General features: G+C 37.4%; 1 protein-coding gene across 2 annotated transcripts in view; it reads right to left on the reverse strand.

The window, feature by feature from the left end:
• Window positions 1–2,631: 2,631 nt before the first annotated feature.
• The window catches only part of SMARCAD1 (SNF2 related chromatin remodeling ATPase with DExD box 1), a 102,502-nt gene continuing 86,963 nt past the window's right edge, over window positions 2,632–18,170 (reverse strand). For both annotated transcript variants that reach the window (XM_037046095.1, XM_037046094.1), the window contains 5 exons: window positions 15,129–15,317; window positions 13,956–14,074; window positions 12,906–13,088; window positions 11,863–11,972; window positions 2,632–3,976 (listed from right to left, as the gene is read on the reverse strand). In XM_037046095.1, the coding sequence (XP_036901990.1) occupies window positions 3,915–3,976; window positions 11,863–11,972; window positions 12,906–13,088; window positions 13,956–14,074; window positions 15,129–15,317 (663 nt within the window). In that variant the 3' untranslated portion in view covers window positions 2,632–3,914. The remainder of the gene's footprint in view (window positions 3,977–11,862; window positions 11,973–12,905; window positions 13,089–13,955; window positions 14,075–15,128; window positions 15,318–18,170) is intronic.

Below are 18,170 nucleotides of genomic sequence, written 5' to 3' on the forward strand. Positions count from 1 at the left end.
AGGAAGTGTTCCAAGTCATGAAATCCAAAGACCTACATCCAAGATTGCTCTATCCAGCAAAGCTTTCATTTAGAATGGAAGGGCAGATAAAGAGCTTCTCAGATGTCAAGTTCAGGGAGTTCATCATCACCAAGCCCTTATTATATGAAATGTTAAAGGGACTTATCTAAGATGATAAAAAATATAAGCAGTGAAAGGACAGCAAACTCACCAAGGCACCACGCCTAAAAAAAAAAGCAAACTAAGCAGACAGCTAGATCAGGAGGGGAACCATGGAAATGAAGAACACATGGAGGGTTAGCAACAGGGGAGTGGGAGGAGAAGGGGGAAGAGGGTGCAGAGAATAAGTAGCATGGATGGTAGGTAGAGGGTAGATGGAGGGGAGGGGAACAGTAGTATGGGAAATGTGGAGTCTGGAGAATTTGAAGCCCATGGACATAAACTAAGGAGGGGGGAGGGGTGTACAGGGCGGAGGGGAATGAAGGGGGGGAAAAGAACAATTGTAGTGACATAATCAATAAAATATATTCATTTTAAAATAAAGAACCATCAGGCCATGCAGACACAGGGGAAATGTAAATGCATATTACGAAGTGGAAGAAGCCAATCTAAGATGACTGCACACTGGCTCACTGTCCCTCTCAGGAGCAGCCTGTCCTTTTGCCATCTATCTCCTCTCCCCTCCAGGCATGTTACCCTTGCCTTTCTCTCTCCTGAGCATCAAGCCCGCTTCTGCCTCTGTATCTTACTTCCTAAGCCTATGCAGTCCAGATGGCTGCCTTCTACCACGTCTGTACTTTTCTGAATAAACTTCCTTATAGGTAATTTGAAAAAATAAAATGACTGTATACTGCATAATTGCAGCTATTTAACATTCTGGAAAAGGCAAATTTATGAAGACAGTAAAAAGATCAACGTTTCTAGAAGCTAAGGGGGGAGAAATGAACAGTTGCAGAGGATTTTCTCACCAAAATTGCTTTGAATGGTGGATTTGCCAAATGTTTGCCACCAAGAATGAAACCTAATATAACTATGGACTTTGGGTGGTAGTTACGACGTCAAGGCAGGTTCTTGTAACAAATACACCATTGTGGTGCCAGGTGAGGGAGGAGGGGCATGTGTGGGGGGAGGGGCATATGGGAACTCTACTTTCTGCTCAACTTTGCTGTGAACCTAAAACTTCTCTTTAAAAAGAGAAAAAATAAAAGGAACATTTTGTGACACTTAAAAGAGCAATAAAATGTTGAAAGCTGATCCCAGTTTAGGATTATGACAATTTATTTACTAAGGCATTAAAAAAATGCTTGCAACTTATACAAGAAGGTATTTAAAATTATAAAAATTCAAAACAAGATAATCAGTCTCATTTGTTTAAACAAATCACTTAAAATATGCAGTCAATTCAAATAAAAGCAGTCACAGCAGGTTTCATAAGAAGTATTTCATGTCAACTGAAGTTTCACCATAACTTTTCAGGGCATCTTTTTTTCATGGAAGGGCAAGACATTCCATCATCCTATCCTGTACCCAAATTAAATGCCTCCTTACAGAGCAACTGAACAAATGAGAGATTATGAATGAATCAGAGCATAAATTGAATCACATATAATTGAAAAAACATACATTTTGGGAATTTAAAAATTCAATTTAATTTTATGAATCATAAAATATCTTGCTTAAGGTCACAGAATTGGAAACCAAATCTGACAGTCTTATCTAACCACTATATAATAACACCAACAACTAGGAACAATATTAATGTTTCAATATAAACATCTATTGGCTTAAGGTTAAAAGCCTATGGGGTCAGGAATATGGTTATGAAAACACATAAAAAGTATGCCTTCTCTTTGTGACTTAAAAGTTGCTTCAGTTGGTCAAGATATGACTCCAACCACGGCCTTGTATGATTTTTACTGATTAATGGATTATTTTTGGACATCAGTCCAGTGAAGGGACTAAGAATAGATCCTAAGTAACAAATTCCATTTATTGAAGACAATATTAACCACATAACATGATCTTATTTGTGAGCAATTTTATATATTTTCAAGGGTAAAGGGAGGGGTTTGGAAACTATTAAAAAGGGTGTGAAAATACATCTTATGATCACAAATATTTTTATTAAGCCCAAGACGTGATAAAGCGTCATAGGGAGAACCCAAATACATTTAAGAATGTGGATTTAACAACAAAAGAAATACCCTATCATTGAAGATACATGAATACAGAAAAGTCACGAGAAGCCCACTGTGGGATTTTGTTTTCCTTTGAACCTTACTTTTACTGTTGACACTACTACAGACGCCCCCTTTCCCAGCCCTGCTTCTGCCTTCCTCCAAGTCCCAACACTGTGACTAAGGGTTAGGGCGCTGCGAGGCAGGAGGAAGCGAGCACAGTATGTGCAGGTTCCTTTCAGCTCCCGTTAGACCACTAAGCGGAAGGCTGTCAATACACCACTGGGATTGGGCAAATCTACTTACTGAGTCATGAGTTTTCAGAGTCCATAATATCTGAAGAATCACTTTAAGAGTTTATTAGCCTTCCAACTCCAGAGGACTATGCTACTGTAACATGTCAGCAGGTCAGGATGCCCTGAAAGTGTAATCTCCAATAACTAACAAATCTTTGATTTATAAATAACTTTATTTATAATGATATTTACATAATAAAAACAAAACACATGAAACTCACAAGTCATACAAAGAAACTGACGTGTAATAAAAACAGCAATATAGACTGACAGGCAAAAATTTAAAGAAAGACAATAAAGAGTTAAATATCAAGTAGACAACTTTACTTCTAAATTTCACTTTGTCACCCACACTGAATCAGAATTGAAAAATGGCTCTCTCTTCAGGAGGTCCAGTACTGGAAATTCTGGAAACTGGTAAACCATATTTTGATAAAGAATGTAAAGGCAATGACCTATTTCCATGCAGTACCTAATGCTTCCTTAATATGAAGTCACGTTCAGTCTGCTTTGAAGTGAAACAGCCTGTTAATCTGTTCTGCCAGGCTAGAAAAAAAGGTCACCAACATTCTGCTGCTGTGTGGAGATGTATGTGCCAGGAATAAACTACTACTTAGAGAGTAATGAGAACTGGAGAAGTGACTGGGCGACAGTTTCAAGAGAAGCAAAAGCCAGGAGAGGGAAATCAATGAACATGCACAGGAATAGGCAGAGTAGTATGCGCAACAGTGCCGCTGGGACTGAACAGAAGGAATTAACCCATGGAGCAAGGTAAGGGCTTCTTTAGTTACTACTCACTGGAAAACAACTTAGTGCCTAGCCAAACAAATCTGTTTTAACAGAACTACTTGGGAGGACCTGGGGGTGTTAGTATATGGAATGCCACCTTTAACTTCAGGTTGAGTTCTTCTTGGCAGTGGTGAACATCTGCTTCAAACAGCAATAAAATGAAAGCTATATAAATCTATACAGCTGCATTCTTTAAACTAACATAATAAAAAAGAACTTCAAGTGAGACAAGCAAAAACAAGACATAAGCATTGTCAAATAAGGCACATGTAAAAATCTACACACATTATCCAGTGAAAGACAATATATATATATTTGGAGGTAGAAATAATTACAAAAATACTGACATTTCTAAAGCATTAGCATATTTGTTACAAACAATCACCAACTAATCCCCATTCAGAAAACTGTTTTGTAAAATGATTATTCAACATTTTTAGGACTACATATTTGTTGCTTTTATTGAAATCTCACATGTGAGCATCAGAAGAATTCAGTTAGTGGCAAAAAAGTTGTCCATACTATGAGAAATGTAATATGGAAATTATAAAAAGTTACAAATGTTCATAAACCCCATGGTCATCATAATGTAAATGTCCTTGAGTGCACCAAGTTGAAACTTCCTCATCATCAAAAGTCCACAATTCTCATCTCACAGGCCCATTGAAGTTTTTAGTAATGTTGCTATATCCGCTGGCATGCTCCCTTCATCACCTGCAGGTCAGAGAGTGGCATTAAAAGTTTAATAAAATATTGTACAGAACACACTACTTTTCTCCAATTTTCTCTACATTTCATGAATTCCTAATCATCTTTTATGGCCTACTTTGCTTCAGTGTTATCTCGCACAAAGGTTCTAAATCCCTATGTATACTGGGCTACTACCTCTGGGTTCATGTGCATACGGACAGCACAGCACCTATGGGCAATGTTTCTGATTTGAAACAGATAAAGGTATATAAAGATACACAGACATAGTTTGGATCACATCCTATTCAAATCCACATAGTATTTACTCTCCAAGTTTGCTAAGTGAAAACATTTATGTAACAAACTGAATAGTAAAAACAAAATCAAAGCTCCCAAATCCCAATCAAAAGAAATCATTTCATCTATACCCTTATATTCAGTCCAAAGATCTGTCCACAAAGTATCCACCCATGTACTATGCAAAAAGAGACATTTATTAAAGATACAAGAAACACTGTACACAGGACAATGACACCTCAGTTTCCTTCAAAGCAGGCACCTTGGGACCTCAGACAATTCTTCCAGCACCTCGTCCACTGTTCAAAACACTGTAAAATTCCTTCTTGGAATCATTGTCAGCTGACCTGTTGCATTGATGGTCTACAATCTCTTCCTTTTCAAAGATGATTTTAGTTTTGGGAAAAGCCAGAAATCGCAGAGCACCAAATCTGGGCTGTACAAGACCTGATTGATCTGCATGATTTAATGTTTGGCCAAAACAGTCTGCAGCAGACATGGTAAGTGAGCAGGTCTCATTATTGTAATGAAGCTTCCAATTATCAGCTGCCCATAGCTGTGGCCATTTTCATCTCACTGTATTTCTCAACTGACAAAGAACACTGAGGTAGTACTGTTATTTTTTATTTTTTATTTTTTTTTGGATGTGGAGAACCAGGTGACTTCCAGTGGGAAGACTGGGCCTTCATTTCTGAATCACAGCTATAGACTCACGATTCATCTCTGGTCATGACTTTCTTGAGGAAATCTGGTTCAGTGGTAGAGGTTTGAATCAAGTCATTAGCAACTGCAGCACAATGTTGCTTCTGCTCTGGTAGAAGCAGCCATGGAATGAATTTTGCCTCAACACTTTTCATGCCAAGATTCCGCATCAAAATCTCAGACACAGTAGCTTTTGGAATCCCCAGATCAGCTTCCAGTTCTCGCACTGCCAGTCGCAGACCTTTGTTGATTGCAGTCCGTATACCTTCAATATTCTCAGGTGTTCTGCTTGTTGTAGGCCTTCCAGAATGTGGACCACTTTCAACTGATTCTTGACCATCTTTGAAGCATTTGTGCGACACTTTTATTTGTGCTGCACTTACTGCATTGTCCCTGAAAGCCTTCTGAATCATCCTGATAATTTCCACAGAGGAATGTTCAAGCTTAACGCAAAATGTCATTGCTCTACTGGCTCATTTTGAATGTGATGGCCACACAGTACACACACTCACTCAATGGTATCTACTGCCCCAGAGACTAGTACAGTGAATTTGTCAGTGTTCACACATGTGCATTCCAGTCCACTCACCTTGGCTGCCAGGTTACACTGATGTCACGGAAACCATTCTTGTTATATTAATGGTGGCTGGACTTTTTCCAGATAAGGTTCGCATAATCACTGACTTAGACTTAACTGATCCATCAAAACAAAATTTTGAACACAGCCTAACTGAGGATTAAAGTATCCACTATAAATGATCTTTTCCTAATGTTGGCCCCATGTTTCAATCAAATGGGACCCTCAGGATCTTGACACCCAGGAATTATTCATGATTTTTCTAGGATTTGTCGAGGTAGCCTAGAATCTAGCCATCTTTGATTAATTCAGTTAATCATTTCAATTGTTTTTAGACGAAATGACTTATCAGTTTACAATAAAAATGGTATAGATAGCAATTCATAAATATTTATTCATTTGTAGCTATGAATAACTATAAATCAGAAATGGCTAAAATGTATTAAAACTAATCACCTCCCTCTCCCACCTACCCCTCCGAGTTATAATCTAAAATTATGAAAGGACTTTTATCTACTCTTCTCCTTTCAGCAGAAATCATATGCACAGAAACGGAAACTAATACGTATTAAATTCAGGAAATTCGCACACACCCCTGCCTTCAAACTCATCCATAGATTTGAAAATAGCCAAAAAAATCTAAATGAACACTTCTTCTGAATTAACTGACACCAAGAATAACTGAATAATCCCAGAATATAATAAAACAATACAAATCTACACAACAAGACTCTCCATAATTCAATTTACTAGGAATTCAGGGAGAAAAGAAGGATAGGTTATGCTTCTAAATTCAAAGACACAAAAGAAATAAAACAATAAAATGCAATGTGTGAATTTTGACTGGATCCTGTTTTTTTTTAAAGCTATAAAGTATACCAAGGGAGAAACAGGGAAAAAACCAGATACAGACAATGTAAGATTTTAATATTAGTATTAATTTTCTTAGATGTAATAATGGTATTATGACAACTTAAGAGGAATATGCTAAAATACTAAGAATAAGTGTCACATCCACAACTGATGTTAAAATGGTTCATTAGAAAAAAAAATCACTGAGTGTCATCGTGGAGGAAGTAGGCACTGGTGTCTTTGTAGTGGGCAAGTCTAAGAACATCAGACTATGATGACCAAGGTATTTATGCATTCCCTGAAATGGTCCCAAGCCAAGCAGGCTCACAAGAACATTTTCACATAAATAATGAAAACTGTAATGCAACACGCTAAAGGATATCATAGGAGATATACTGCTGTAAGCAAAAAATGCCTGTATTAACAAAATATGGAGCTCTTCTGCGTAACAAAGGTTGGAGAGCATGTTGTCAAACAGTCCAATCAGGACCCTTGGAGGTCATGACCAGGAAGACCCTCATCGCTGAGAGGACAATGAGTGCCCTGTACTGAAGGAAGAAAAGATTCTTCCCACCCCACCCACAATTTTGTGTGGATCAAAGATCTGAGTGTAAAACGCAAAACTAGGACTTTTTGGAAATAACACAGGCCATCTTCATGACCAATGATCATGACCAATGGATAGCCATATGTAACATAAAAAGCACTAACCAGAAAAACTGATAAATTTGACTATGTTAAAAACTGGGGGAGAAAAAGGCAAAAAAGCCAACCTAAACTTGAAAACCCATCAAAAAGAAAGAAAAACATAAACTACAGAGTGGGAGGTATCATGGGTGCATATGACTGATAACAGTAGTGTCTGTGATGTGCAGAGCCAAAGCAACAGACAGACATCCCCCACAGAAAAGTGGGTGTAACTCTGAATGGTTGCTTTTTTTTTTTTAAAGATTTTATTTATTTATCTTTAGAGGGGAAGGGAAGGAGAGAGGGAGAGAAACATCAATGTATGGTTGCCTTTCGGGCGTCCCCTGCTGGGAGTTGGCCTGCAGGGAACTGGCCTGCAACCCAGGCATGTGCCCTGACTGAGAATCGAACCGCGATCGTCTGAGTCGCAGGCCCGTGCTCAATCCACTGAGCTACACCAGCCAGGTGAATGGTTGCTTTTAAAATGAGGAATCCACATGGCCAATAAATATGTAAGGTGCTCAAGCTCACTGTTATTCTGGAAATGCATTAAAACCACAGTGACTGGCTTTCACTGACTGGTTTTAAATGAACTATATGCAACAGCTTGGCAAAAACTAGGAATTCTGACAGCTGTTGGTGGACTAATGGCAATTCTCTAATGGGGTGGTGAGAATGTCCACTGGTATGCCACTTTGGAAAGCAGTTGAGGCTTATTTAGTGAAGTTGAAGATATACTTATGATCTAACAATTCCATTCCTTGATATTTATCCCCCCCCAAAATCTTGCTCAGTTGTATCCAGAGACATTAAGAGAATGTTCTTAGCAGTACTGTTCATAAGAACAAAAAGTGTATGCAACAACCAAGTGTCTGTCAACACCACAACAGCTCAAAGAAGTGCGGTATCTATGCAGCAATAAAACTACTAAGCAGTGAGGGAAAATGGGCTGGTTATACAGCATCAATGAACAAACTACAGCTGCATGAAGCTACCACAACATGAAACAACATCCGTTTCACAAACATATTGGTAGGTGTAACAAACTAAAGTCAAAAGATCATATTCTATATGAATCTGTGTTTATAACATTCAAAAGCAAGAAATACTGTATCATTCAGAGTTCATTCCCACGTGATAAAATCATAAAAAGAAAGTAATGAAGTAATTACAACCAAAACCAGAATGGTAATTACCTCTGAGGGAAAAAAGGGACTTTGATCAGGGAAAAGCAAAGGAGGTATTTCTGGAAGTGTTGGCAACATTCTGGTTTGTTTTGTTTGTTTGTTTGTTTTAATGAGGTGGTCATCACATAGTTGTTTGATTTAAAAGAAAAAAAATCAATGAAGCAAATGTTACAGAATGTTACAACCATGAGATCATTGTACTTTTACTCATACCATGCTTTCAACATTTTTGCATGAAAATTTCATAATATAATTTACAAAGTTAGATAATTTATTAACCTAATCATATTAAGGGAGATTAAAGGAAAAACCCCACACATCCAAAAAACACAATCCTTATTCTAAAGCAGTGGTTCTCTGACTTCAGCACGTATCAGAAACTCCGACCAGACTAAGCCCCACCACCAGTTTCCGACTGAGGAGAGGTGGAGTTGGCCTTGGGGATTTACACTTCAAATCAGCAATTTCCCAGGTGATGCTGTTGCTACCCGTCCAGAGACTGCACTCTGAGAACCACTAAGGCAAGCTCTAAAAACACAAAAATCCAACAAGAGTATCTGAGAGCAATCAATCTTTAATCTTTCATAGTTTCATGGGAAAGATGCCATACATATAACATAAAGCAATTACAGACTCAATTACAAATTATACCTTTGATTTAGAGAGGAAAACAACCTCACTGTGAGAAGTGAAAAGAAGTATAAATGTGTACTGCCATCAGGTCAGTGTCAAATTATTTAAATAAAACCAGGGGAAAAGCTGAAGACAAAATCAAATGTAGGTTAAGAGATTAAGTAAAAGACATTACTGTATCCTTGATCTATCCAATAAAGCACTTCCTGGAAAAATTGACATATAAATAACTTTAGTAAAATAAAGAAGGGACATTTCCCACAGAAAGGAAGAGTGGTAATAGGGAACATTCTTCATAACAAAGGCTTGAGCCCTGGCTGGTGCGGCTCAGTGGACTGAGTGGCGGCTTTGCTGGTTGCTTTCTAGTCGGGTACACGCCCGGGTTGTAGGCCAGGTGCCTGGGGGCGGGGGGGTGGGGGTGGGGGTGGGGGTGGGGGTGAGTGAGAGACAATAGGTTCATGTATCTCTTACCCACTGATGTTTCTCTCCCTCTCTTTCTCCCTTTTTCTAAAAGTAAATAAATAAAATCAACCTTAAAAAATATATAAAATAAAACTAATGGCTTGAGAGCATAGCTGAAATAAGTTGCTATTTTTAATGTTTCTATTTCTTTTCTATTATTTTATTTAAATAAATTGCTATTTAAACAGACATACCTGACATGAAAATAATAGGTATAATTTTAGACTAAACAAGTTTATAAAAATACAAATAATTTATATGAAATATAAGTTATGACTGAATACACATTTCACTTCTATTCTCACCTGAAATACCATTCAAATGCCATGTGGAAAAAAGTGGGGGCATTAAACAAGACAGAAAGAACAGAAGAAAAAGACAACATTGGAGAGAGAAAGCAGATAGAAGAATGAAACTGACTAGTAGAACGGACAAAGCAAAACTTAAGTGCCAGCAGGTAGAAATACAAGGCTACTGTACTTCATGCCCAGACTGTACCCCTACCTCCCTCAGAGCTCAGAACATGGGGGAAATGGATGCTTCCGAAAGGTTAGAGAGCATACGGAACAAAAAACATTAAAGAGGCAGAACACCTACAGCCTCTCCAACAGAGCCAGCCATTTACCCCAGATGCTCAAAAGAAGGTTTGCTTCTTAGAAAATCAGAATCAAAGGAATGCTGGAAATGGGGACAGTAGGGGACAGTGAGGCTACACAGGAATAGGATCATTAACTACTTGAACAGGATCACAACCCTCCCATCCCACCTTTCCCTTAGCTCTGAGAATGCAGTCAGGGGGCTTATACTACCTCTCTCACCATGCTCAGGTCACGAGAGACTGAGAATATCATTCCGGGGGAAGAAACCAGCCCAAGAGAAGTGACCTCTTGTTTTAGAGACAGTTAAAGGCAGCTGGGAGTCTGAGAATCAAAGAGCTGAGTCCCTCTAATTAACTACGATGGTTTTATTTAAAGACACTGTTAGCATAAAACCTATGTATCTGGATTACTTGCTAGCATTACTAAGAGAATTTTAGCCTAGGTATTTAAAAGCTTTACCAAATATGAAAGATGGCCTAATAAGATAATTAGGAAAAAACATTGCTCAGTGAAATCTGCCTTTTGTGTGTTCACTATTACTTTTGCTGGTTAATATGAAATTAGCAAGTTGCCACATCCCCATAAAGCCTAGTAATTACTGTTAATTGTTCAAATTATGATCATCTGGTTCACCCTCAGCCTTAAAGGTCTAACTCTGTTGTTTCTTACTCAGTTAAACCTTCTCTAATGCCCACCTCCCCAACCTGGCATAGCACCCTAAAACAAATGCCATAGAGGAAGAATATGTACTAATTTCATCACATATCTTTCTGTTTCTGAAGACAGATTAAAATGCATTGACCCCATTATAGTATGCAGTGACTAACAAAATACTGAAACACAGTAAATATCCAACAGAAGTTTGCTGAATTGAAATGAACCATTATCAATATTGGGAATACCCTTATTTATTAGAATAAGAATAAAGTTGCTTATTTTCTTTTTTTAAAAGATTTTATTTATTTTTAGAGAGAGGGGAAGGGAGAAAGAGAGGGAAAGAAACATCGTGTGGTTGCCTGTCACACACCCCCTACTGGGGACCTGGCCTGCCCCAAGCATGTGGCCTTTGGTTCTCAGGCCAGCACCCAATTCACTGAGCCACACCAGCTGGGGCAAATTGCTTATTTTCCATTAAACTTAACATTAAATGAGAAAAGCATATGGCAGCAGACTACATGATAGCCTCTGTAAAAAGGAGGAAGAATACATATACTTACTGCTATCTGATAAAATGACCGGGAACTCACTTTTAAAAAAACTAGTGAGTCACCTTTATGGGAAAGCAGGGTGACAGGGTTGGAGTCTTTTGTTTGCTCTTCTATATATTTTGAATTTTGAACTATGCAAATCAGTATCTTTTCTTTTGTGCATATATTTAATAACTTTTATGTTATACAACTTTAAAAATTCTTTTAAAAAAGATGGACTGATAGGGTTCTCTTATTTGAGAGTTTTTTATAGCCAATTACTTTAACCTGAAGCTATTAAATTTTTGAAAAAATGCATTTTAGTGCACTTAGTGCAATAAATATTTGCTAGTCAAATGAAATTAATGTAAATAAGTTAATATTATGCCATCAATTTAAAAATGTTGATTCATTTATATTACTTATACAGTAAGTAAATCATATAATCATGGGTAAAATTACAGATCCACTTTTAATTTGTTTCTGGAATATTTTGGTGTTAGAGATAAGGGAGGAAATAATCAGAATTTTCCAAAATCAAAGTGTTTATTTACATCAATTCCTGTAAAATGATCTTAATTATTGGTAGTAGTTATCTTCTCCCATGTTATATCTAAATTATATGCCAGATAAGAACTTAGACCATCTTTGTTATCCCCTTGGTACTGCTAATTTGTTGTATTACCAGATGAACAACGACTGAAGTTTCTCCTTATAAACAACTTACCTTCATCTACTGTGGTCATATCTTGCTCTAGTTTCAATTTCTGTTGGTTAATTTTCAGCATGGATTCTTCGATTGTCCCTTGGCTTATTAATTTTATAACCAGTACTTCTCTAAAAAAAAGAGGTATATCCCCTGGTTACTAAATATAACATTATTTGAATACATGTGAACTATATAAATCATCTTAAGAATTCTATAAAAATCTTTTGAAAACTGTGCAACAAAAATACCCATAAATTTAAACTCCTTTATTCAAAGTGCTTGAGATTGACATTTTCTGAGCATGTCACTTTTAAACATCCTTTCCTATTGATTTGAGAGAAGGGAGAAAGATACCTGCACTTTAAACATACTGGGTTTACAACGAACAGTCCTGAGTTCAGATAAGTATAAAAGTATACCATTTTAAAAAGCAATATGCTTTGATGATCAGGCTCCTGGAAATTCAGTACAAAAAAGAAGGAAGTACAAATACTACATTGGATGCTTTAGTCCCACAATAGGTACTGATATATACCTGGCTCATAAATAAATACATCAGTGTCTTTTAGAAATACAGTAAAATACTTCACAAAGAAAACATTGTGTGCTGTTAAAATGTAGGGTTGAATTGTAGCTATCTTTCACCTCTACATGGTCCTATTACCAATGTCAAAATTATCTTTCACCTAAAATATCTACGACTCAACCTATTTTCTGAAAAGTAATAACGTAACAAAATTATGTATATTACCAAGTCTATTGGCTCTTTAATGGTTTTAAATTATGTTTCATAAGCAATGGATGGTTCACAATACTATCTTTTCATTAGCTGCAGAACTATGTGGGATGGGGTGGAAGGTTATTTGTTTTAATTACTAGAAATGGAATAGGTTACACAGTGAAGTTTATATCCAACACTGCTGGTATGAAATATGTCAGTATATATGCTTTGATAAAAATATAAAAGCTAAAGCAGGACACCTGACAGACTATATTCTAATATTCTATACACATTCAACTTGCATTTGATTAAAAATAAAATTCCAACTGAAAACACTTACTTAGTCTGGCCTACTCTATGGCATCTATCTTCTGCTTGTTTATCATTGTAAGGGTTACAGTCAATATCGTGAAGGATAACAACATTTGCTGAAGTCAGGTTTATTCCTAAGCCACCGGCTTTTGTCGACAGCAGAAACACAAAGATATCCATATCGGTATTAAACTCATCAATTAAATGAATCCTGCAGATAAATATATTAGGTTAAATCTCATTAAAAGCTATATAATTAAAGATGAGAACAATTACATCACATGAAAAATAAACTTGAAGATGTAAATAGATGATCTTAGTATTACGGCTATTTTATCTGCAGCTATTTTATTGAAAGACCTTCCAAATTCACCAATGTTTTTTCTATACCACTTATCTCTATTAATTCTTAATTCAACGATTCAGATTTAATTAATTCCTGAAGGAATATTTTGTTCTTTATTCAAAGGCTTTTTGGCTTATCAAAATTCTGGATATGGCTTTTCAACTTTTAACCTTCTCAGAAGTCTGTCATCTGCTGCTGTTAGACAACATAATTATGAACTAAATCTCAAGATTAAGTTCTCTTGGTGTAATCCCTGTTTGCATGACTTCCACCCTCACTCTAATGCAGGAGGGAAAATTCACTCTGGCTGGTAAAAATAAACCAAAAGATATAATGCAGTTTAAACACACTAGAAAAAGCATTCCTTTTTTAAGACTTTTTTAATCTTTAGAAATTAAAAAATAACCACACTTATTCAATTACCCTTAGAATATGAAAATTTTAAAACAGTTTTGCTTTAAAGATAAGGTTCTTTATAGGTTGAATGATTTTTAAAGAGAAAAACACTGATAATAGATAATTATAAAACCCTTTCAAAATACATTGGTATGCAACTCAGACCAAAAAATTTAAAAGAAAATGTTCCTCATCTTAAGGTAGTAATTTGAAGTAACCACACATGAGACTCAAAGCAATACAATTCTATCTAATGCTCTGGACATTTAAAATTAAAACATTTACTCTTACTTGAGGAAAAGGTAAATAGATGTTTTGAAACTGAAGTATACCAACCTTTCAGAAATCTGGGTCTTTCCATCTAATCTGAGGTATCTATGTTGATGATGTTTTAAAAGAACCTCTAAAATATCCAGCATCATGGTAAATTGGCTAAATAATACAACTCTATCACCCTGTGAAAATACATGTATGTATTAGATACATGGGAAGAAAAATTATGACTTAAGTATCTAATTGCTTCTTTAACAAAAATCAAGTACTTATAACTAAGGTAAAATTCTTATTTTAGATTGTACATAAATTAAATTCTAAACTTAAGAATGAAAATTCAATATGGGAATAGATATAACGCACTATTTGGATTGTAATCTTACAAATTTAAGCAACTTCACACAAACTATAGTATTACTGAAATAGCAATTTAACATATCTTCAAAATACTAATTTTGAAGCAATCACATGGACTGTCATTTATCAAATGACAAGGCTATTTTTTAAAACCATCAACATAGACATATTCTACTAACTTTTATTTTTCTTTTGGGGATTCGACAGAGGGAAATATACAGTGGAACTCTTTTATCTGAAAAGAACACATTCCACGAATCCAGCAGATGCCTGAACCCATAGTGCCAAACCCCGTACAGACTGTTTTTCGGTACATAAACATACTTTCTCACCAAAAGGAAGTTCCTTACAGCCATCCCTGGCATATCCAAATTACCAGCATCACTTCTCTTGTACTTTGGGGCTACTGATAAATGAAGCGGGGGTAACTTGAACACAAGCATTGAGATATAGTCCACCTGATACCTGACAACTGATGTGATAACTGAGAGGGCTACCAAGTGATGAATGGGCAAGGACACAATGTAAATAAAGATGCTGGACAAAGGGGTGATCCATGTCCAGGGCAGAACACAAGATTTCACCGCACAACTCAGAACAGTGTGCAACTTAAAACTTATGGACTGTTTGTTTCTGGAATTCTCCATTGATTGTTATATTTCTGGATCATGTTTGGCTGTAGGTGATTAAGGCCATGGAAATCACAAGGGGATATAGGGGAGGACTACTGTACACCCCGCAAATGCTCAAAACACTACTTTCTTAAAACATAGTGCAGACAAAAGCTAAAACTTCCATTTGAAAGTCAAATCATGGCAGGCCTGTTTTAAAGAAGTTTAACTGGGAAGATACCAAACAAAGAACCTTTTTCTTTAATACCTTCTCTTTTAGTTCAGACAAAATGCGTCCCAAAGCTCGGAATTTTCCAGAATCTAAAATCAAGTCCATGTCTAACTGGAAGTTATTAATGTGTCGATACTGTTTACAAAGTACATGTAATTCAAAGTCTGTCATAACTTCCATGTCTTCAAAGATCAGGTCAGGGTTAGCTTCACAATGTGTAGGTTCCTCAAAGGAAAGCAAAACAAAACAATATACATACTTCAAAATTAAGATAATTTATATAATTAATCTAATAAAAATTATTCACAACTGATAAAAATGTGTACATCATAGAACATTTTAGAAAGAAGAAAATTAATATTTTTATATACAACAAAGGGGTAAAAGTCCTTACAGTTTTAGAATTAAAATAGTGAAATATTTACAGATAAATAAGGTCTTGAATTTACTTCAAAATAATTTGGGGGAGGGGTCTAGATGAAACAAGGGTAGCGATACCCTCGGACATTGTTGGTGGGACTGCATATTGGTGCAGCCACTACGAAAAACAGAGATACATCAAAACACTGAAAATAGATCTACCACATGACTCAGTAACTTCACGGCTGGCATTTATCCAAAGAAAACAAAAACACTAACTTGAAAAGATACATGAACTATGTTCACTGTAGCATATGTATAGTAGCTAAAATCAGGAAGCAACTTCAGTGTCCAACCATAGAAGAATGGTGGGCAAAAGCAGGTTTACAATTATAGTACAAATAAATAATAATAAGAGAAAAAACTGTTTCACATACTCACAACCATAAACCTACCTTTGCCCACACCTGTATGTACAATGGAATATTACACAGCAATAAAAAAGAATGGAATCTTGCCCTTTGCAACATCAATGGACCTACAGTGTTTCATGCTAAGTGAAACAAGTCAGAGAAAGACAAATGCCACATGTGGAAGGTAAAGAAATGAATGAACAGACTCAGAAAAAAAGACTAAAGGGATGATTATGTAAGGGGAGGGGGAATGGGTAAAACAGATGAAGGGCAATATAGTCAATAATGAAGTGATAAATTTGCACTGACAGATGATTACTAGAATCAGTGATTACACTGTGAGGTATAAAAATGTTGAATGACTATACTGTACACCTGAAATTAATACAACTAATATAATATTGTACAGCAACTCTATGTAAATAAATAAGAAGAAACAAAGTGTTATTCCAGATAAAAACTGCAGAAATTGGACTTCACTTCCGCCAAGATGGAGGCACAGGTGGAAACACTGTGCCTTCTCCCACAACCAAGTTTGAATACAACAAAGGTTTGGAGAAACAAAGACACAACCAAAGGACAGAAAATTGAATTATATGGAAGTCTGACTACATCTAACCGTTCAACGGGGATGGTAAGAGGGGCGGAGCCAGCAGCGAGCAGGGTCGGGCAGGACAGGGCCCCCGACCCAGGCGCGCAGGCAGACGAGAACCAGTTGGGGTGCAGGGCAGACCGCGGGCGCATATTCGCGCACAGTGAGACAGACCACGCAGGCCCCAGGGGGCGAGGGCTGACGGCGGTGGCACACTCACGTGCAGTGGGACGAACCTCGTGGGCCAGGTGACATCAGCAACTGCGGCACCGGTGAGGGCCATGGCGGCAGGCGGCGGACAGGACGCCATAGTCCCTCTTTGACCCTGCCCCACATACAGCATCACAACACAGCGACTGTTGCCCTTCGGCACCGGTGAGGGCCGGGGCGGCAGGTGGCAGACGGGACGCCAGAGTCCCCCTTTGACCCCGTCCCCACATACAATGTCACAACCCAGCGACTTAGTTGCCCTGTTCTAGTGAACACTTTAGGGCTCTGATCCGGCTATGGAACAGGCAGGAACAGCCCAAAAGATGGTGCAAGAAGAACTCAAAGTCCCAGAGCCAATAACTCTAAGTGCCCGAGAAATTGCCAGCCTCTCAGAAGCACAATTCAGGACACTATTTATCAGGATGCTCACAGAACTGGTAGATTATAGTCACAAATTAGAGGAACAAAGTCACAAATTAGAGGAACATATGAAGGCTAAACTAACTGAAATGAAGGGAGATGCACAGGAAACCAATAGTGATGGAAAGGAAACGGGGACTCAAATCAATGGAATGGACCAGAAGGAAGAACAAAACATCCCACCAGAAAGGAATGAAGAAATGAGAATTCAAAAAAATGAAGAGAGGCTTAGGAACCTCCAGGACCATCTTTAAACGTTCCAACATCCGGATTATAGGGGTACCAGAAGGGGGAAAGAAACAGCCACGAGTGGAAAACTTATTTGAACAAATAATAAAGGAGAACTTCCCCAGTCTGGCAAAGGAAATGACTTCCAGGAAATCCAGGAAGCTCAGAGAGTGCCAAAGAAGTTGGATCCAAGAAGGAACACACCAAGGCACATCATAATTACATTAGCCAAGACCAAAATGAAGGAGAGAATCCTAGAAGCATCAAGGGATAAGGGGACAGTCACCTACAAAGGAGTACCCATCAGACTGTCAGCTGATTTCTCAAAAGAGACCTTACAGGCAAGAAGGGGCTGGAAAGAAGTATTCCAAGTCATGAAATCCAAAGACCTACAGCCAAGATTGCTTTATCCAGAAAAACTTTCATTTAGAATGGAAGGACAGATAAAGTGCTTCTCAGATAAGGTCAAGTTCAAGGAGTTCATCATCACCAAGCCCTTATTCTATGAAATGCTAAAGGGACTTATATAAGAAAAAGATGAAAAATATGAACAGTGAAAGGACAGCAAACACAGTTATTAACAACCACACCTAAAACAAAAGCAAACCAAGAGGACAGCTAGATCAGGAGTGGAACCATAGAAATGAAGAACACATGGAGGGTTAGAAACAGGGGAGTGGGAAGGGGAGAAGGGGGGAGAAGGCACAGAAAACAGCATAGATGGTAGGTAGAAAATAGATAGGGGGGAGGGCGAGAATAGTGGGGGAAATATAGAATCCAAAGAACTTGAGACACGTGGTTATAAACTAAGGGGGGGAGAATGGTGGAGGAGGGAGTGTGCGGGTGGAGGGGAAT

This window comes from Sturnira hondurensis, unplaced genomic scaffold, assembly GCF_014824575.4.
Source record: "Sturnira hondurensis isolate 20B ecotype Veracruz unplaced genomic scaffold, ASM1482457v3 Scaffold0004998, whole genome shotgun sequence".
Lineage (NCBI taxonomy): Eukaryota > Metazoa > Chordata > Mammalia > Chiroptera > Phyllostomidae > Sturnira > Sturnira hondurensis.